Raw genomic sequence first — 23,148 nt, 5'->3', positions numbered from 1 at the left:
AGTCTTCACTCCCTAGTTAGCTAGGGAGTGAAGACTACATTTTCCACTGGGAGAGTGGTGAATGAGTGGAATGGGTTGTCAGAGTCAGCTGTGAGCACTGTGATAGTGATCAAGTTCAAATCAAAGTATGACAGAAGTATGCAAATGAAGGTTATTATTTGGTTTTCGGAATGCTAGTGGACCTCTTGCAATGAGTCTACAGACCTCATGGAGGCATCCATAATAACAATAATTATTATAACTGATGACATCTTGATGAAGGATATATTATTATCTCTCTATTATATTTCAGTTTTTATTAACAAAATGATTCAGAAATGATAATGATTTCTCTCTTGCTTGATGTATTTAAGGTTACCAATAAAATTTATCATTTCAGTTGGAACTTTCTTATGGTCGAAACAAAATTTTGTGTATATATGCCAGAAATGGTTGAAATGTTATAATGAATAGTGTCACCATACTAGAATGGTATTATGAAATGCATCTTTAGTATCCTTATTAAAATTTATCAGGTTATTTCCATTTTGGTTTCATTGAGACCATTTCTATTGTCAGGCTCAGAAAGCTCTAGGTACAGTGTATTGTACAAGACAGATCTGGATGCAAAGTTTTTTTTTAATGTAGCTCCCACTCACAGAAAGTTGTAAGTGAGCTAAACATTTTTTCTATTATTAATTTTTTCACATGTATATTTAATTTTTGCATAGTCCAAAAAGCTTTCAGTAAGTGGGGCAATGGTCTTGCACTGGGTGATTAAATTCATCTCCACCTTAAAGATATTCACAAACATCCATGCCCACAGCCAAATTTGAATCTGCAAGCTGTTGGTTGGAGACCAGCTAAGCTAACCATTCATCCAACCAAGCTAGTAAACCAGACTTGGTGAAGAGATATCTGATCTTGTCTTAGAACAAGAATGATGTGTTAAAAAGCTTGTCTCAAATATGCTTGCATAAATCTCCCAGAATATTTGGTAATGAAACTCCTCTGTAATTCTCACATTCGGTATATTTCCTTTTTTATAGATGGCTACTATGCCCAATTACAGACATTGAACAACCCAAAAGAATATCCTGGTGATTATGGACTAGGAGAGCCTACCCCAAGTAAAATGGGATATTGGTGAGGACAAAGAAGATGAATACTATGAAAGTTCTACTCCAATCACCTGAAATTTGACCTTCTGACCAGGCTTTATAAATTATGCATCACTGTAAAACTATTATACCTCCATATTTAAGCATTTCTGGCTGAATATTACTACTTCAGTTTCCTTTTCCCCTTTGAGATTGTTGATGATGATTTATTATTATCATTGGTATTACTACACAGGTATCTCCATGGAGTAAGAAGACTCATTGTGGGAGATCCATTATTCACACAACACTTAAATAAACTCATTGACTAATGAAACATTCACAACCACCTCTGGCAACCCATTCCACTCATTCACTCCAAGCAAAAATTCTAATCTTAACACCCTCGACTGCACTCTTACATAACTTCCACTGGTGATCCCTTGTTCTCTTCCTTTTGGCATGTACTGAAAGTCATCATCATCAAATTCCTGATATGTACCCTCAGGGGTTGTACAGGATAATTATGGTAGTACTACATGAAAAAGTTAGACCATTACTTACTGCATTATCATTAAAAGTAAGCAAATTCCAATTGTTATCTGTCAAGATTCCAATATTATCAGTACTGAAAAGTCTTCGGTGTCAATCCTTTAAACCCCTTTAATAACTTAAATGCGTCTATTGTGTCTCCTCTTTTTGTCTATAGCCAATTTTTGAAGCCTACAGACTGTCAGTCTATTCTCATAGAGAGCATTCCACAGACCCATCACAATCTTTGTCACTTGTCTCTGGATCCTCTCCACAACTTCTTCACCACGGAATCCAGGAGTCCAGATCTGCACGCTACTTTAAAGCACTACATATTATATATTAAGCCTTATGTAGGGGAACAATAACGTCTATATCCCTGCTTGTTAGTCTGTTCTTCAACAACCACATAATCTGATGTGCTGTTTTGGTTATATTTGCAATATGCCGCTAAACTTCAACTTCCTGTCCACAATCACACTCAACTCTCTGGCCTTATCAGTTTCCTGCAGTTAAGTTCCATCAATATAGTACACAGCTTCTGACTAAAGTGCATCACCTTCCACTTGGCCACATTAAACTAACAGCCATTTACCTTTGTTCATATTTCTAGTCTGTTTAAGTCTTCTTGCAGGAACTTCTGCATCACCTTCATTTATCATTGCTCTTCCTAGTTTAACATTATCAGCAAATAAATGAATATTTCCTGTCAAATCATTTCCTATATCTTTGATATACAAATTAAACAAAACAAGCCCAAGTACCGAGTCCTATGGTACACCATCAATCACTTGCCTTCTTCTGGACTCGGATCTTCCATAAATTATACTTTGATATCTGTCCATCAGCCACCCTGTAATCCAACTCACCAGATTTATATCCATCCCCATTTTCTTCAATTTATGCAATAGAGTTCTACATGGAATCTTGTTAAATGCTTTTGCAAAGTCTAGCAATATCACTGAGTAGACATTTCCCTTATTCAACTCCATTGTCGCTTGATTATAAAAAAGTAAGTAAATTACCTACCTTTCATAAAACCTTGTTTTCCCTTATAGAGTATTGTATTCCTATCCACCCAGTTCTGAATTCTGTCTTTCATCAATTTCTCCAGTAACTAAATAACCACTCCTGAGATGCTGATTGGTCTATAATTTGCTATTTCTGTCTTGGAGCCTTCTTTATGCAATGGAACTATTTTGTTTTCTACCTATACTGCTTGTTTCATTTAACAGTCTTTCAGTGTAATTACTCCACATTAGAGGCAGGAAATGACCCCTAATTACTCAATATAATTATCCTGAATATCTATCTATAGTTTTTATTATCTCTGATTCCTTTTATAGTACTCCTTCAATTTCCAATTTTCTCAGTAGCCTACAGAACATTTCACCACCTTTATGATATTTATTATCTATATTTTCTTGCCAATAGTCTTTCTATGAATTTTTCTTTGGGTTTGCTATAAGATTTGAGTTTTTGTTTTCAAACACTTGCATTTTTTTCTTCAATGATATTTGTATATTTGAGTCTACAGTTCACCTCAGAAAGCTGCTCAAGTTTGATTCTTTCTCAAACCTTTGTACGTGTTTTTCTTCTCATTGTGATACTCTTTTTTATTTTATTCAAAACTAAATGGTGATTGCTAATTTCCAATCTCCCATCCCCCACCATCATATACTCTTGTATCCCTACCATCAACAATAATATAGTAAATGAAGCTTTTATTCCTTTTTCCCTTGTTTGTTCTCTCCATGTGAATTTATGCACATCTTTATGCTGGAACATTGTATTAGCAATGAGTAGTTTTAATTCATGCTTAGGATAATGTTTAGTTTAGTTCCTGAATAAAAATCCAGCAAGTACTTATCATTAAATTTTCTCTGAACATTTCTACATGTTCTAGTATCTGTTTCCTATTCTGCTTAGATCTCCAACTAAAAACCAGCTTTTCCTTTTTCTTTATGTCAGCTGTCCTCTCTAATGATACACAAAAAAAAATCCTTTACCTCTCCCTTAGTAGACCCTTCTGTGCATCATAGCAAGAAACAAGCCTTATTGTCCAGTTCTCCACTTCGATATCTTACACGTCACTTTATTTGAAATTGCCTGCCATTGAATAAGTGTTTTGCCATGTTTATTGTTGAATGCTGTAGCCACTCTTCCTTTTCCCTAATTACTGTTCCCTGAATATAATATCTTATACTTATTATTTAATAGTATCATACCAGTTGTAGTCTGATATAATTGGTGTTTCAGCAATTATAACAAAATAGTACTTCTGTAAGTCTTGCAAGTTCAGTGATATTTCTCATCTTGATAGTACCAGTCTTCAGTTCTTCTAAGGTTGAGAGTGTGTAACTGACTTATGTTCTTTGCTATGGTTTCCTGATGAAAATGGCAGGGGTGGTTGGTTTCTGCTTTGGTTAACTTACAATGCACCATCTAGTATGACATCTTCATAATGTGCAATCATTTTCTTTTAGTCAGCAGAGTACAACTTGCTTGGCTAAATACCAAATTACAGTTCATCCTTCCTTGTTTTGTTGATATCCCGGTTACTCAGATAACAGGGTATACCACAAAAAGGTAAGATTGGATTTTATGTCAGATACCCGGTTGATTATCTGCATTCCTTAAATGACTATTTGGAGATCTCCTACCAGTTATGTTAATGACCCTGAATAAAAGTGATTGTAGCATAAAATATGTAAAAAAATATATCTCATGTATATTATTATTATATGGATGCTCCATGGAGTCCTTAGACTCATCACAGGAGGTCCACTAATATTTTGCCAACCACTAACCATCATTTGCAAAATACCCACCATACTTTGTTTTTCAAATATTAGATGTGTCAAAGAAGCATTCTTACACTGTTTTGTTCCAACGTGCATGGGCGCTCATGGGGTACGTGAGCGCACAATTAGTGTTGCTCATTTGTTTAGCTATTGAGGTTGTGTCACTGCTGCTCACCAAATTACTAGATACACATTGTGATGCGGGCCTCGGATAATTTTTTTTCTTCTAATGTGGCCCTCGGATTACCTAAGGTTGGATAGCCCTGTATTAAATCAACCTTCTTAGAAACTATTGCTCCTTGAGTGTCTGAGTAAAACAATTTATAATATCAATAAACTATTTTAACTGATGGGGTACAATGTTTCAAAATTCTTTGAAGTCTTGTAACCAGTTACTTCATATCATTTTGACTTTTAAGCTAAACTAATATATTATAATTGTCCACACTGTTAGCCTAGTGGCTTTGCACTTCGCAACCATATGCCTGGGGAAGGAGTGTCCTAGGTTCGATTCTCGTCTACAATGTGAGGAGCTTAAGGATCTTCCTCAGCCATAGCCACATTAGCTGGATGTGGACATCAGGGTTTTTTCTGCCAGTTCATCTGGGGGGGGGGTTTCATCCCACAAGCAGGCAAACCAGATCCGTGAACGCACGTGGATTACAGTCATGAATACTTAGAGGCATAGAGCTGACCATCTTATCCTCTTATTTCGGTTACGAATTCCAAGCATGCTTGGAAGGTTGTGGGCACTTAAAGGCCTATTAAAGCTACTGAATATAATTTATTCTAATCAGTTGAATTAATCAGAATGTTTAAAACATTTAATAAATCCTTTGAGATCTCTATATAATTCAAACTTAAAACAAATATAAATCTACACTCTGACTTACTGTGAAATATATTGCAGTACAGTGCAAACTGTTTTTATATTGTAAGTGATATCAGTTTTGATATCAAACATAATATCATTCATCCAGACACCGTCATTGTAATTCTTGATAAGAAATACTCAAAAAAAAAAAAAAAAAAATCCACATAGAAAGAGTGGTGAAGATCATTATTCTCTACTAGTAGAGAACAGTGATTTAATGAACTTCCTCTGAAGAAATATAATCAAGTTTTCAAAAACTGATGAAATTCTGTTCCATTCAGAAATACAAGAATGCAGATGTCTTCTATTTGAAACAAACTTTATATATGAAATTAATATTTTCTTCAACATACTTCAAGGTTGATCCCTAACTGGAGAGAGAGAGAGAGAGAGAGAGAGTGTGCATCAGAAAGAAGTCTGTTGTGTGTGTGTGTAAAATCTTAGTCTACCCATGATGCATATAGTGATGTGCTATATAGTTCTGAGTGCTCAAGGGCTCAAAACTTTATAACTGGGAAGAGACCTCCATGTAGTCTTTAAGGAATACAAAGAACTGACTGGGGCTTCTGATCTATCGTCCAGCCCTCACCTTCTCGTGGTGCACCTTTTTAGGTATCTACCTGGATACTGAACAAATAAGGATGGGTTGGCAATTTCGAATTTAGCCGATCAAATTGTATACTTACTGGCTTAAACCACAATGTAAAATGATGGTACAACATGACAGAATTTCATACCATCTGTGATGTTGCCTGGATAAACAAGGCCCAGTTGTTTTCATTAGGGAACCAAGGTGAACAGTGCAAAATCAGCTACTGGAACAAATCCAGGAGCACATCCCAATTCAATATCAACAGAATTCAAGATTGGTATTTTCAACATAAGAAGCATCAATGGAACTAGTAGAAGAATTGGATAAGTACAGATAATAGGCTTGACTGATACAAAGAAGACAAAAACAAGTGAGATCTTTCAAAGAAGCAAATACATGTTATATTCAGGCAATAGCAATCAGGGGGAAAGATAGAATAACTGTACTTGTTAATACTAAACACGAGGATAATTTTCTTGAATGGCAAGTAATATCAAGTAGAGTGATGTGAGCAAATATCAGAAACAAACTTTTATGGTCTCACAGAAGGTTCTCCAGAGAAGAAATGGATGAATTTTTCAAGCCATTAGAGAAGGCAACTAATACAATGAAAAAGGAAAAGTTGGTCCTTGTTGGAGATCTAAACAGCAGAGTAGGAAATGATTACCAGATCTATAGAAATGTTCTGGGAAAATTTGAAAAAAGAGCAAAGCTAGTAATAATGGTAAGTGCCAGCTGGATTTCTGTTTAGGACATGGACTAATTATTACTAATACCATGTATCAACATATGTAGGGAAGATGCAAGAAATAAGAAAAGTCTCATTGACTACGTTATAGTTGATGGTAATGTTTTCCCAATGGTTTAGGACACAAGAGTATACATGGGATTTGAAATAGGAAGTGATCACTATTTAGTTTTGAGCAGGTTAAAATTGAATTTCATATTGAAAAGAAGGATGTGTAAGAAAGCTTTAACATAAATAAAATTTAAACAGCTTTGAGAGGTCTACTGTAGACTCATATAAACAAACATCATTCAAGAAAACATAAAGAGTTTGAAAACATGAACCAAAACTTGGAGAAAACATTGATTGATTCAGTTAGAGAGTGATGTGGTGCAATTGTCTGTAAGGATGGAAAAATCAGAACTACATGGTGGACTGAGAAAGTTAGAGGCAGTCTTACTTACTAAGCAGAAAATACAACATGTTATATTCAGGCATAGCAATCAGGGGGAAAGATGGAATAACTATAGCTGACTTACTAGTGAGTAAGTCAGCTTGGGCTTTTAGAGAATAAAGAGAAAATGTAAGAAAGCAAGGCACTGTGTAAAAGTAGCTAAGCAAAACTGAATGTGAGAGTTACAGAATCTGCAAGTGTTCCTGGTAAGATTTATGCAAGTATACTTGGGAAACTGCTATTAAAAATTGTGAAAGGGAAGTTTGATGAAGAAAAAGCTGAAATCAGACCAAATAGAGGTTGTCAGGATCAGATTTTCATTTAAGACAAAAGTTAAGAAATCTTGGGAATATAAGAAGGATTTGTATGTAAATTGTATTGATCTGGAAAAGGCATATGATAAGGTGCCAAGAGGGAAGCTCTTCAAAATGCTAGTTATATATGGTCTAAATGGAGTATTATATTGAACAATAGTCTCTATTTAAGTTTCAAGTCAGCAGCTAGAATTAAAGGAGGTACAGGAAGATTGTTAAATGTTAAATCAGGTGTGCGACAAGGATACACATTATCTCTACTATTATTCATTATCTATATGGATCATATTATGATCTGAATTAATAATGTGAATCTTAGTGCTTTACTTTATGTAGGTGATAAATCCACCACAAGTCTGCAAGATTCCCTGACTAAATTGAATAACTTGCAATAAATTTGTGAAAATTAGCAATAAAAAGACAAAGACAATGAAAATAGGCAGAAACACTGAAAACATTAACTGTATCCTGAATGATGAACCTATAGAACAAATAAAGCATTTCAGCTATTTAGGCACAATTTTTAGTGAATGTGGTAAATTAAATATGGAAATATGCAATTAGCAAGGCTGGTGGTAGGGAACTAATGAGTAAGTTTACATGGGATAATAGAGAAATTAGTCAAAACACTAAACTAACTGAATATGAGAGTGTGTTCAAACCAATGTTAACTTATGAATCTGAGCACTAAGGTTAGAAATATAACAAATAATCAAAAACTAGAGACCACAGATATGAGAGTTTTGTGATAAATTAAGATAGTGAAGAGATGACATCAATACCAGACCATTAATGCCATCTCTAATTAAAGAGACTATTAGAAGGAACTTGAAATTGTTAACATTCAGGAAATTTTGAACCAACTTAATGTAAAGATGTGGTATGATCATTTAAACAAAACGGGAAAGTAATGGTTAACCAAAATAAGAGATTTTTTTTTTTGCCAGAATGATGAGTAAAAAGACCCAGAAGAAGACTAGGATCTAGGTGGACTGATATAGTAAGAACTATAATAATGATATTATAGTTCTGACAGAAAACAGATTCATATGAATGAAAATTGTTCACAGGAATGTGGAAAGGATGTAAACCTTTTATGCAATATTATCATAATTACCTATATGATAATGGTAATGAAGCATTATACAAAAACCATGCACTTTATTAATTTCAGAAAGCAATCATAATAACATTGTGTGCTGAAGTTGCTTTCTGCAAGAAGCTAACAGATGCAAAGAGACTTGTAGGTCAGACAACTATCATTCAGTAATGGAGCAAACAAATTGACAGAGGAGAAGTTATGAAATTTACAATCTTTTAGATGAAAAGTAGTAAGGTTGCAGTAGAAAAGCTAATGAGGTTTTAGCAGTATACATGTTTGAACTAATAACTTGTAACCAAGCTGTATATTAGTAGATTCCAGGAAGTCAAAGAAATTAGTACTAAGATATTACATTGACATCGAATTTGATTTGTGTTTTGGTTGGAAGTACAGCCAAAGCAACCAAGATTATAAGAGCATCATTACAAGACTTTCAACAGTTAATGAAGTGAGCTATAAAAGGAAGATATAACTAATACTGGGAATTAAGTTTCAACTTCCCCCTGCCCCAAACATTAGTTTTCATCATCATCAAATTCCTGCCATATACCATCAATGGGTGTACAGGATATAATAGCACTACATGAAAAATTTACATCATTACTAACTTCCTGTCAATTTTCCTCCAAATCAGTCTGTTACTTATCAAAACTCCAACATTATCAGATCTTATATTTCTATAGTTTAAGTCACTTTGTACCGTATCAATCCACCTATATCTTGGTCTTCTTATGGGTCATTTTCCTGCCAACCTGACAGAGAACACTTGTTATGCTAATCTTTCCTAGCCCATTTTGTTTAAGTGACCATACTACCTGAGATTAGCTCTGCTAATTCATTCCTGGATGCTGACAGTGTCAAGTTCTTTCCCAATATCCTTGTTTTTAATATGATATTGCCATTGATGCCATCTATTCATGCCTTTAATATCTTTCTCAGGACACTCATATCTATGGTCTCTAGTCTTTGGTCAAGTGTTTTACTTCTGACCCAGCTCTCAGATCGATAAGTTAAAACTGGTTTGAACACAGTCTTGTATACAGCTAATTTAGTGTTCCGACTAATTTCTCTCTTATTCCATATGAATTTATTCAGTTGATGACCTACATACCAACTTTGTTGATTCTGTTGTCTATTTCCATATTTAATTTACCATGTTCACTAAAAATTGTGATTAAGTAGCTGAAATGTTTTACTTGTTCCACAGGTTCTCCGTTCACAATGCAGTTGACATTTTCAATGATTCTTCCTATTTTCATTGTCTTAGTCTCTTTATTGCCGACCTTCATACCATAACTATTACAACAGTTATTCAATTTAGTCAGGGAATCTTGCAGACTTGTAGCGGATTTATTTAGAAGTATAACATCGTCCGCATAGAGCACAGAGCTGACATAACATCTCCAATTTTGATATCATGTTTAATACCACTTTCCTTCATAATGTGATCCATATAGATAATGAACAACAGAGGGGATAATGCGCATCCTTTTCTCACACCAGATTTAACATTAAACCATCTTCCTTTACTTCCTTCAATTCTAATTGCTGACTTACAACTCAAATAAAGACTAAGTATTGCTTGTATAATGACCCATTGACACTATATAACTGGAGCGTATTGAATAGCTTCTCTCTTGGCACCTTGTCATATGCCTTTTCCAGATCGACAAAACTTAAATACAAAGATTTGTTATATTCCCATGATTTCTCAACTATTTGTCGTATAGTGAAGATCTGATCCTGACAGCCTCTATTTGGCCTGAATCCAGCTTGTTCTTCACCAAGCTTTTCTTCCACAATTCTTCTCAACCGTTTCTCAAGTATACTTGCATAAATCTTACCAGGAACACTCAGTAGGGAAATACCTCTGTAATTCTCACATTCAGTTTTCTTTTCCTTTTTATATATGGGTACTATGAAAGCTCTACTCCAATCACCGGGAATTTGTCTCTCTGTCCAGGCCTTCTGAATTATGCAGTGCAGCCACTATAAGACTCTTATACCACCATACTTCAGCATTTCTGGTCGAATATCATCTACTCCTGCTGCCTTTCCACATATCAAGTCTTTGATGGCTTTTTCTACTTCAAGTATGGATATGTATTCCTGACTGCCTGTTCAGTATTTTTTACCACTATGCTATCACTGCTTGTTTTATTTAGCAATTTTTTGAAGTAATTACTCCATACTTCAAGGATATCTTTTTCTTCTGTTTTCATGTCACCTTTATCATCTGTAATTCCTTTTACAGCACTCTTTCCTCCATTTCTGAGCTTCTTCAACAACCTCCAGATTATCTTGCCACCTTCTTCATATTTATTTTCTATGTTCTTGCCAAAGTCCTCCCGTGACTTTTGTTTAGCTAGTTTTACACAGTGTTTAGCTTTCATACGTTTGTCTCTGTATTCTCTAAGAACACAAGCCTGCTTATTTGAAAGGAACTTTTGATATGCTTTCTTCTTTTCTTTCACTGCCTCTTTAACTTCCTGTGTCCACCAAGGAGTTCTGAATTTTCTATCCTTGCAGACAACCTCACAACTGCCTTTCTGGCTGAATCAATCAGGGTTTTCTTCAAGGCTTGCCACTGAATCTCCAAGGTTTGATTCCTGTTATCAAACTCTTTCATTTTTTCTTCAATAATCTTTGTGTATTTTAGTCTACAGTTCGCATCTGAGAGCTGTTCAACTTTTATTCATTTTAAAGCCTTCTTACATGTTATTCTTTTCAATATGAAATTCAGTTTATCCTGCTCAAGACTAAATAGTGATCACTTCCAATTTCAATCCTCTGTACATTCTGGTGTCCTGCACCAGGGAGAAAACATCACTATCAACAATAACATAGTCAATGAGACTTTTCTTATTCCTTGCCTCTTCTTTCCACATGAATTTCTGCACATTTTTATGTTGGAACATGGTGTTAGTACTAACCACTCCATGTCCTGAGCAGAAATCCAACAGGTATTTGCCATTATTATTAGCTTTGCTCTTTTCTCCAAATTTTCCCAAAATATTTTTGAATGTCTGACAATCATTTCCTACTGCTATTTAGATCCCCAATATGGACCAACTTTTCCTTTTTCATTGTGTCAGTTTTTACTCTAAAGCATCAAAAAATTCTTCCAATTCTACCTTAGTAGAACCTTCTGTGGCACATAGGCACAAATAAGTCTCATTGTCCAGTTCCCCATTCTGATATTTGCCCACATCACTCTACTTGAGACTGCGCTATTCAAGAAGATTAGCCTCATATTTAGTGTTGAATACTATGGCTACTCCTTCTTTTCATTGATTGTCATTGCCTGAATATAACATTTTGTATTTATTGCTCGGAAAGATCTAGCCAGTTTTTGTCTTTTTTGTTTCAGTCACCCCTATTATGTCGATCTGGTACTTATCTAATTCCTCAGCTAGCTCCATTTCTTTGCCATTCAGGTTCTTATGCTGATAGTACGATCTTTAACTCTGGTGATGTTGAGTTGGGGTGTGTTTTCAGATTTGTTCCAGTAGCTGACTTTTTGCTGTTTGCCCTGGTTCCATGGCGAAAACAACGGGAGCTTTGTTCAACCAGGCGGTGCCCCAGCCAGCATGAAATTTTGTCATGTTGTATCATCATTTTGTATTTAGGTTTAAGTCAAATTGGGCATAACTCTTTTGCTATCATTAGTAGCACTCCTCTTCTCTTTTTTGCCCTTTCTATCATCACAAAATACATCATACACTTCCATCTCTATTCCAGTTAGGATATCATCCTCATTTCTTACACTTGTAGCATTTTTATACAAACATAACAGTTAATTTCTGGATCTATAACAACTTTCACTGATACCACTAATTAGATGTGACTTCTCCATATTTTTCCATTTCTTTTTCTCCTTATTCATCTTAAAACTTCCTTCAAATCCAACTGTTTTCCCTTTACTGTCAGTTGCACTCTGATCCCAGGACATCCCCCTTCCCTTTTTTTTATATACATTCACATCTTCTTGGAGCATCAGTTTCATGTGTTTCCCTGAACCTCCGTGTTTCTCTGTTTGTCTTGCACACTTGTTCTCCCATTCTTGACTCTCATGCTACCCATTTCTTCATTCATAATTAATACTTCAATTGCTCTCATTCCTTACTTTCCTGTTCTTTCACATCACTTTTTACTTGATCAGATTCATTTTTTTGCACTCATTACTCTTCCTGGTCACTCTCATTGGAGATATTAATGTCAGCTCTTTGGTTTATGCAGACGATGTTATACTTCTAAGTAAATCCTCTACAAGTCTGCAAGATTCCCTGACTAAATTGAATAACAGGAAGTTAAAGAGGTAGTGAAGGAAAAGAAGAAAGCATATCAAAAGTTCCTGGAAAATAAGTCTGCTTGTGCTCTTAGAGAATACGGAGACAAATGTAAAAAAGCTAGACACTGTGTAAAACTTGCTAAGCAAAAGTCATGGAAGGACTTTGGCAAGGACATAGAAAATAAATATCAAGAAGATGGCAAAATATTCTGGAGCTTGTTAAAGACACTTAGAAATGGAGGAAAGAGTGCTGTAAAAGAAGTTAGAGATGATAAAGGTGACATGAAAATAGGAGAAAAAGGTATCCTTGAAGTATGGACTAATTACTTTGAAAAATTGCTAAATGAAACAAGCAGTGATAGCACAGTGGTCAAAAACACTCAACAGGCATACAGTCAGGAATATATATCCATACTTGAAGTAGAAAAAGCCATCAAAGGCTTGAAATGTGGAATGGCAGCAGGAGCAGATGATATTCAACCAGAAACGATGAAGCATGGTAGTATAAAAGTCTTACAGTGACTGCACTGCATAGTTCAGATAGCCTGGACAGAGGGATGAATTCCTGATGATTGGAGTAGATCTCTCATAGTACCCATATACAAAAAGAGAAATAAAACTGAATGTGAGAATTACAGAGGTATTTCCCGCTGAGTGTTCCTGGTAAGATTTATGCAAGTATACTTGAGAAACGGTTGAGAAGAATTGTGGAAGTAAAGTTTGGTGAAGAACAAGCTGGATTCAGACCAAACAGAGGCTGTCAGGATCAGATCGTCACTTTACGGCAAATAGTAGAGAAATAATGGGAATATAACAAAGATCTGTATTTAAGTTTTGTCGATCTGGAAAAGGCATACGACAAGGCACCGAGAGAGAAGCTATTCAATACGCTACAGTTATATGGTGTCAATGGGACATTATATCAATCAATACTTAGTCTTTATTTGAGTTGTAAATTAGCAGTTAGAATTGAAGGAAGTACAGGAAGATGGTTTAATGTTAAATCTAGTGTGAGACAAGGATGTACATTATCCCCTCTGTTATTCATTATCTATATGGATCACATTATGAAGGAAAGTGGTATTAAACCTGATATCAAAATTGGAGATGTTAATGTCCGCTATTTGCTTTATGCGAACGATGTTATGTATGTTATGATTCATTGAGTCGTTTCCGACTCCTGGCGACTCCACGAACATACACTCTCCATTCTGATCTCTCTCTGACCTTGTCATTCAGAACCTCCAAGCGCACTTCAGTTGCTTCTTTAACTCCATCCACCCATCTAATTCTTGGTCTTCCTATTCTCCTGCTTCCATCAACTTTATCAAGCATCATCATTTTCTCCAGACTGTCATTTGCTCGTATCATATGTCCGAAGTATGACAATTTTTGCTTGATGATCATAGTTTCCAGGGAGCAATCTGGCATTATTCTTTTTATCACTGATTTATTGGTTTGCTTTGCAGTTCCATGGTATTCTTAGTAAGCGTCTCCAAACCCATAATTCAAATGCATCTATCTTCCTCCTTTCACTCTTTCTCAGGATCTAACTTTCACATCCATACAGCACCACAGGGAGTACCATTGCTTTCACGATTCTGATTTTTGTTGTAAGGCTAATATCTTTATCTTTAAAGATCTTGCTTAAATTTGTCTTTGCTTTTTTTCTGAGTAATAATCTTCTTTGGTACAATAACCATCTTTATCAATTTGGGATCCTAGGAACACAAAATTGTTAACTGCTTCATTTTTCTCCCCATCTATTTCAAAACCATTAAGTTCACATGTTGCCATAACTTTTTTCTTTTTGAGGTCAAGTTTAAGACCATATTTAGCACTTTCTTCTTTAACTTTCATAATAAGTTCCTTCAAATCTTCTCTGCATTCTGCTAGCAAGGTGGTATCATCTGCATACCTCAAATTATTAATATTTTTTCCACCAATTTTAATTCCAACTGAAGACTCCTCTAGCCCTGCCATTCCTAAAATGTATTCGCTGTACAAGTTAAACAGGTACTTTGCTCGAATGTAACATTTTGCATTTATTGCTCAGAAAGATCTCGCCAGTTTTTGTCTTTTCTGTTTCAGTCACCCCTATTATGTCAATCTGTTACTTATCCAATTCCTCAGCTAGCTCCATTGTTTTGCCATTCAGTCTTCTTATGTTGATAGTACCAGTCTTGAACTTGGGTGATGTTGAGTTGTGGTGTGTTTTAGGATTTGATTTAAACCAGTAAGAATACAATTTATTTGGGTAAATCCCATATTGTCAGATCATCTTTCTTTCAGTATCCACGAGGATTTGACATTAGGTCAGAAGCCTTGGTCAGTTCTCCATTTTCCTTAAAAGCTATGTCGAAGTTTCTTCCCGGTTATTTAGCTTTGAGTCTTAAGCAACACCTGTATAATGTTTTAAAAATTTAAATTAATTTTATTATTATTTTTTTAATTTTTAATTTCTTAGTTTCTAATTCCTTGTAATTAAGTCATAAATTACTTACATTTACTGAGCTTCATATTGGTTAACATTTAAAAAGCAGCTAAATTCAAGATTAATTAGAGAAAAATTATGAAGTTTACTGCTTTTAAAAGGATATAAATGGGATATTGTTTGAGAGACTTTTACATAAGGCAAGTAGTTGTCTGACCTTTCTACTCTTAATTCATTTGTGTTTTTAACAATTGTAAATGTTGTTGTTATCGATTATTTCATTTCCTTTCCTTTTAATATATGACCATAGAAAGTTATGCTTTTGTAAAGTTAACAACCTCATTTGTCTTCATAATTCTTTTTTTTTTTTTTTTAAGTAGTCTGGGCATGTATATGATCCCAGAATTTTTTTCCCATGATTCCATGCATCCCAAGGAGTCTTCAAATGTAACTGTGTTTGAGCACCTTTAGTGATTCTGCCTGGATCTTTTCAGTTGTGTCAAAATGATGCTCTTTCAGTTGGAATTTCATCTTGGGGAACAGGAAAAAGTCACAGAGAGAAAAGTCATGCAGATGGGAGGGCAGTGGAAAAACAATGTTGTGTTTTTGAAAGCCAGGAATTGTAGAACAGTGAGTAAAAGCCTTCAAAACCTCATGGTAAAACATGCCATTGATAGTTTGACCATGGGGGAATGAATTCCTTGTGTGCCAATGCTTTGGATGTCAAAAAAGAAAAAAGAAAACTGATCAGCATTGACTTGACATTGCTGCAAACTTGATGCACTTTTTTTTGGTTGCAGTGAATTTGCTTACTTTCACTGCAATGACTGCTGCTTTGTCTCAGGGTCATAACTGTAAATTCATTATTCATCACCAAATGCACATAACCCAAGAATGCAGCTTCTCAGCTTACTAGCTGTTGGCATACTGATTCACAAAGGGTAATAATAAATACCTCTTATTATTATTATTCTTATTCAGGCCTCCATGGGGTCAAAAGACTCATCATGGGAGGTCCTTCCTAGGAAACACAGTCTATCAAGACTCATCGCGGGAGGTCCCTCCTAGGAAACACAAAGTCTATCATACCACTCCTTAAACTCATTGACTGTTCTCACTCTCACCACTCTATAAGGCAATGAATTTCATGGTTCAACCACCCTCCATGCAAAGAAACCACTCCTCACCCTCTTGCTCACAGCTTCCTTTCGTAACTTCCAAAGATGACCCCTTGTCATCACTCCTTCCCTCTGTTCAACCAAGCAAAAGAACTCCCCAGTGTCAATCAACCCTGTAACTACCTCTCAACAGTTTAAAAGTCTCAATCATATCACCTCTCCTTCTTCTATCTACCAAACTGCAGTCCATATTCTCTCAGCCGATCCTCATAACTAACATTGTACAATCCTGAAACCATCTTTGTTATCTGCCTCTGTTCCCTTTCCACAGTTAATTTATCCCCTTCAAATCCTGAGGACCAAATCTGAGAACAATAGTCTTAAATGTGGTCTGATCAGGGTCTTATACAATGGAATGATAACTCTTTTATCTCTGCAGGTCAGCGTCCTTCTCAGTATTGCAGCAATCCTCTGTGTTACCTTCACCACCTTTGCAATATGTCCCCTGAATTTCAGGTTTCTATCAATCACCCCCCCCCCCAGATCTCTTGATAAGCTGATATTTATCTTTTCTCTTGTCTCCTAACTCCGCCAATAGAGTATGAAGTGTCCCAAACCTGAAGACCTTACATTTTGCTGCATTAAACTGTCATCCCCATTTATTTACCCACCTGTCTAGTTTATTCAAATCCTCTTGCAGGGCTACCACATCTGCACTATTACTAATAACTCTTCCCAGCTTCACATCATCTGCAAACAACTGAATATCACCTTGTAATCCACTGGAAATGTCATTGATATAAAGGTTAAACAATATAGGTCCCAGTACTTGTCCCTGTGGGATCCCACTCATAACCATCTGCCTTCTTGAAACTGCCCCACCATACACAACTCTCTGATGCCTATCGGACAGCCAATCCTGAATCCAGTTGACCAACCTGACATCCAAACCCATGTGCTGTAACTTAAATATCAGCTTATCATGTGGCACCCTGTCATATGCCTTCGCTAAATCCAAGAAAATGGCAGTGTATGCCTTTCCTCTCTACTGCTCTTTGTAACTTTATTATAAAAGGCTAGCATATTACTAAAACAAGAGCTCCCCTTCACAAATCCATGTTGACTCTCACAGATAACATTACCCTCATCTGCCCAATGCTGTTTACAGTCCCTTACTACTTTCCCCAAGATCTTAACAACTACTATGACACACAAACACTGACCTATAATTAGACACTTTCAGTCTGTTACCGCCCTTATGCAATGGCACTGTCTTACCTTCCTTCCATTCCCTTGGCACCTTTCCCATAGCCAGACTTTTATTGAAAAGCCAGTTCAAAGGAGCTGTCAGTTCTTTAGCACATTCTCTCAAAACTCATGGTGAAATACCATCCAGTCCCACAGCTTTACTGACATCCAGAGTACTCAGTATTTGGAACACACTCTCCTCCTGCACCTCTAAACCTTGAACCTGCCCTATCCCTTTAGTATTAAAATTTACTCCTCCAGGATGAAATACTCCAATAAAGTGCTTGTTGAACAATTCCACTAGGTCCTCTGCATCAGTTACTCTATTCCCATTTCTATCCCACAATGTTCATTCTTCCGCAATCATTTCTTCTCCTACTGGCCACATAGCAAAATACATCCCTAGGATTTTCTTTGGATCTTTGGACCAATCTCTTCTCATATTCCATTTTTGTCTTCCTTACCACACTAGTCACTCTCCTGGCCTGTGTCTTATATTCTTCATGCATTTGCTCTTCACCTGTCTCCTTATATCTCTTCCATAGCCTCTTTTTCACATGCAGTTCCTGTTTAATATTGTCACACACTTTACACCAAATTGTGTCCTCTTCTTCACTTGTGGAATACAGCTTACTATTGCTGCTAACAAATATTCCTTCACAATTTCCCAAGCACTAATGATATCCTGGCCTTCCAATTCCTCCCTCCATGAAACTTCCCCAAGAAAAGACTATTATAATCACCTGCCTTATAATTTCACATGCTTTCCTGTCTCTTTGATACTCCTGCATGTCTATTCATCTTCCAAGTCAAAACCACTTGGTCACTCTCTCCAACTGGTGTGAGAGATGTCATCTCAGTTATTATCAACTTTTCTGATGCTGTGACCAAATCCAAAACTCTTGAACCTCTCGTTCCCTCTATTACATGCTGCCTAAGACATTTGTCCTTCAGGAATTCTAGAAATTCCATTCCCTTATTGCTACATGCATCTTCCTCTCCCCAATTTATACTGCTGTTGTTAAATCTTCCATAACAGTCATTCTTCTTGCACTTGCCAAGCTCAACTGTCTAAACATCTCCTGGTCCCCACCCTTTGTGCTCCTTGGTTTGTAGCAACACCCCACTAAATATCCTGTCTTGCCCACCTCTACCTCACACCCTATGCTTTCAAAATCATTAGTGTCACCGCCTTCCAAAGCCTCCACTCTTAGAGGATAAAGTTGTCACTTATCATAAGCAGTACTCCACCACCACCCTTTCGCTTCCTATCCTGCCGAAAAATGCTGTACCCTGCTACTTCTATTCCTGTTATTATATCCTCCTCTGTCAACCACGTCTCAGTGATCCTAATAATCTTTGGCCAGGCTGATGCTATCAGCACCACCAGTTCCTCTCCTTTATTCCGGATACTCCTGGCATTAGTTTAAAGCATAAAAGTGCCATTGTTTCTATAGCATTATCCCCTCTAGACTCCACTTGGCTCAGCATTACCTGATGTTGTCCCCCTTCTCCCAAGTACCCATTCCCACAAGAGCCACCCCCTACTACCATCCACACTGGGTATTCTAGTTTCCCTGCATTGACACACTGACTCGTTCAGAACAGCAGTCTCTTCAGATGCCTATGTCCTTCCTCATTCAAATGTAAGTGGTCTGTCGTATACAATTCCTTTCTGTCCTCAAATGCCCTCCAAGCATCCACATATTTCAATCCTCTCTTCTGACACATTCTAGCTATTATGTTATTCAATATTACTGCTCTTCTGCTCAGCTCATCACTATCATACCTAGGCAACATGCACACTATGTTTCCTCTCTGCATTTTCTTTTGTACAGCCTCAAGAAAGAATCTCATGTCTCTCACCACCCAATTTACATTGCCTCTCAAGTCATTCGTTCCTACCATCACAATCATCTCATCCACCCTTTCACCCCTCTTAATTGCCATATCTACACTTTCTATCGTTCCTCAAAGCAAACACTCCTCACGCATCCTATCTTGCACACCACAGATCATTGAGCCCCCCCTCCCATATATTACACCTCTTACTGCCCTGTTTCTCGATTGCTCACCTGCATCCCTCACTTTCTCTCTGTGTTCCCCTACTTACCTGCCTTCCTGACATCACTCTATCTCTGGTTCCAGTGCTCCCTCACATTCTTTTCATTCCCTCTCTTCCACTGTTCCTATTCTCTCCTCTTCTATCATTCACATAACTCTCTCTCATTCCCTCTCTTCTACTGTTCCTATTCTCTCCTCTTCTACCATTCTCATAACTCTCTCTCTCTCTCGTTCCCTCTCTTCTGCTGTTCCTATTATTCTCTCCTCTTCTACCATTCTCATAATTCTCTCTCATTCCATCTCTTCTACTGTTTCTATTCTCTCCTCTTCTATCATTCCCATAACTCTCTCTCATTCCCTCTCTTCTACTGTTCCTATTCTCTCCTCTTCTATCATTCCCATAACTCTCTCTCTCATTTCTCTCTCTTCTACTGCTCCTATTCTCTCCTCTTCTATCATTCCCATAACTCTCTCTCACTCCTTCTCTGATTTGCCGTGCATGCATCTCTTCCATTCGCCTAATCTCATCTTTCACACTTCTCATCTCATTCCCTAGACATTCCACCTGCTCTTTCAGCTCATCATCTCTCTCTGCAAGTCAGCCAGTTTCTATTCATCCTCCCAATTGAGACCATCTCCGAAAACTTCACAATCATTCAACCTTTCCACACTAATAATTGTGGAAGGCTGTACTACAGCTAGTTCATTCGTACATAAGCTTTTGAGTATCGCCTTGTAAATGTACAGGAAAAGCTGAATTAGTACTTTATAGTGAATTCTTAATGCAGTAATAAACATTAGTTTTCATATGAATGTAAATAATCTGAAGATATTTGTTACTAATAATCAAAACCAAAGTATTTTACTGAATGATAGACAAGTTCATGAAAACTGTAACTTAATATTGATTTTTATAGTCTTTTCTTTCTGTCAATACTTATATTAATTTTCTATTTCGCTTAAATGCAAAAGATTGAGTTTTTTTACTCAAGCTAGTTGCAGCATTTGGTGTTTGATTTTAGTAATACATGTAGCTACAAAAATACAGTATAATTACATTACTGATAGAAGATAGGATATAACCATGGTGTTAATAATAAATTAGTCATATTTAAAACGCATTTTAAAATAAATTAAACATGAACTTCTTTGTTAAATATATCTATTCCTCGTTAGATACATTTATTTATTTATTTGCAGATGTCAGGTAATGGAATTTGGCAGTTTCATGAGAGTATACAACATTATGCTGTTGGTCATGGTATTCCAAGGTGTATATAATTCCAAGCCCCATATTAATTCAATGTACAATATTGATTATATTTTGTATAATATATGTATAATTTTTGTTTTACATAGAATTCACAACATTCATATGATGTTAAATTAAGTACATTATTATTATATTCTTTGTTCATAAAATAATATATTTCATATATTTTTATATCCTAAAGCAGGGGTCAGCAACCGGTGGTCCGTGGGCTGCATGCGGCCCAAACGTGCATTTTTGGCAGCCCATAAAAGGTTGACCATTCTTATATTCCACGTGGCCCGTATGTTGAATTATTTAAATAATACATTTTATAATATGAATAAATTAAAAATAATTTTATACTTATACTTCATGATTTCGCCGTACAACTTGGCACGAGTCAGCCGTGTGAGTCATCACGAGTAGGGATAACAAAGACGAATTTATCCGATGACAACCGAGATTTTGGCGCACTTTTGCAGTTGCGTTCCCTGGTCCATATTTTAGTATAATTCAATAACATTAACTATTATTTTCAGAGGATATATATTTGTTAAAAATAATTTCTAAAATGGGTTCAAGAAAACATAAAATTGCAGATGAAGGAAGAAGGTTTAATGCTGAGTGGAACAGCAAGTACTTCTTTATTGAAAATTGAGATAAGCCCCTTTGTCTTATTTGCATGAAAGTGTTACTGCTATGAAAGAATATAATATTAAATGTCATTACTAGAATGTTGTACTTTATCGTGTAATCTCAAAATTTAAATATTTCTATGTTTTTATGATTGATATTATAAAAATTGCTAACTTACGTATTTTTTTCACTCACTATTTTCTCTTAAACGCTTGCGGCCCGATTATTAAAAATAAAAGTTGAATGTGGCCCGGGAGTCTGAAAAGGTTGCCGACCCCTGTCCTAAAGAATAGCTGTTTTAGTTTTCCTGGGGAAGAGATGATAATGATGATGTGATTATGGGCACAGTTATGCTATGAATTACATTTTTAGATTATTTAAATAGTAGATAATTAAAGCTGATAGGGAGTTAAACTGATTTGTAATAATGACATGTTGCATGACTTGGCAGACTGAGTGTTTGTGTTATATTAAATTTTTAATCTCTCTCCCCGAGTTATATATTGTAGTATCTACAGTATGAATAGTAGTATCTACAGGTTGATTGAAACACGATTTTATTAGGTTGGCATGGACGAAATTATATTTTACACATTATTTACTATTCCTTTTAACACAGATCTTAATCATATTTGGATAAATTACGTGAATGGCAATTCTGATTGTGTAGTCTCTGTATCTCAGATGATAATAGTGAATGCTCAGTTAGTTGGAAAGACCTGGATTTGAATCCTGGGTAGAACCTGAGAAACTTTCATAGAAAGTTTGAGGTGGTATAAGACCTCCCTATAAGAAACTTTCAGAAGGACTTTTAATTGTGAATGTAAGTTAACTAATTTTATACTGGGGGTGGATAAGTTTGTTTGTCCTCTGGAAATTGGGAATTTTTCTTCTGCTAAACAGAAAAATCTGTCAAGCACACTATATGCAATTAACCAGGATATGTTGCAGATTCCTTAGACAGGATTAACTGCCTCTACTATTTTGCCAGAAGTCATGGGACACTTGGTGATATAAATGAAGCTGGTCTTTATTGACAGTAATGAAAAATGCATCTTCCTGCCTTGGGTCATAATAATTCCTTCATGAAGAATTTCTGAAAATATCGGTAAATTCTACTAATGAAGAGTACTGTCTTGGCCATGCCCTAATTATGCATTTCATTTTAACTCACATATATTCTATTACGTTAAGGTTAGGACTGTGAACTGGCCATTACATGGTTCTAATTTTCTTCTTTTTGATTTATATAATGTAGTCCATTATAAGATCTGAATTCCACTGATTCAAGTTCTGTGTGCCATGATCCATGTCATCTGATGTGTATTCATTGTTGTCAGAGGCTTGTGGATTATAGCTTGTCCATGAAAATTCTTGGCATACAGTTATGCATATCATGGAAGCACTTATGGTGTTACTGCTCATATCTCTAAATACAGATTCTAGTGTTCTGATGACACGAAGGTAACATCCCTCTGAAAGGAGATCTGTCTTTTGTCAATCACTATTTAAATCTTCCTGATCCTGGCATTATTTGTAAACCTGTATTTCTTCAGCATGTGTCAACTTGAAGAAATGAAAGTACTTAATCATGCAGTAGCATGTAGAGACATTTTCATCCAACATCA

At 36.0% G+C, this 23,148-nt stretch overlaps 1 protein-coding gene across 3 annotated transcripts in view; it reads left to right on the top strand.

The window, feature by feature from the left end:
- The window catches only part of LOC150092677 (putative inactive 1-aminocyclopropane-1-carboxylate synthase-like protein 2), a 244,260-nt gene that overhangs the window by 53,572 nt on the left and 167,540 nt on the right, over window positions 1-23,148 (top strand). For all 3 annotated transcript variants that reach the window (XM_090414510.1, XM_090414509.1, XM_090414507.1), the window contains exon 4: window positions 20,833-20,903. In XM_090414510.1, coding sequence (XP_090270636.1) covers window positions 20,833-20,903 — 71 coding nt within the window. The remainder of the gene's footprint in view (window positions 1-20,832; window positions 20,904-23,148) is intronic.

The sequence above is a fragment of the Typopeltis vanoorti genome, chromosome 25, assembly GCF_054136105.1.
Source record: "Typopeltis vanoorti isolate ZY-2024b chromosome 25, IOZ_Tvanoo_1.0, whole genome shotgun sequence".
NCBI classification, from domain to species: domain Eukaryota; kingdom Metazoa; phylum Arthropoda; class Arachnida; order Uropygi; family Thelyphonidae; genus Typopeltis; species Typopeltis vanoorti.
Note: the sequence above shows the minus strand (reverse complement) of the source record. Positions and strands in the feature narration are given on the sequence as shown.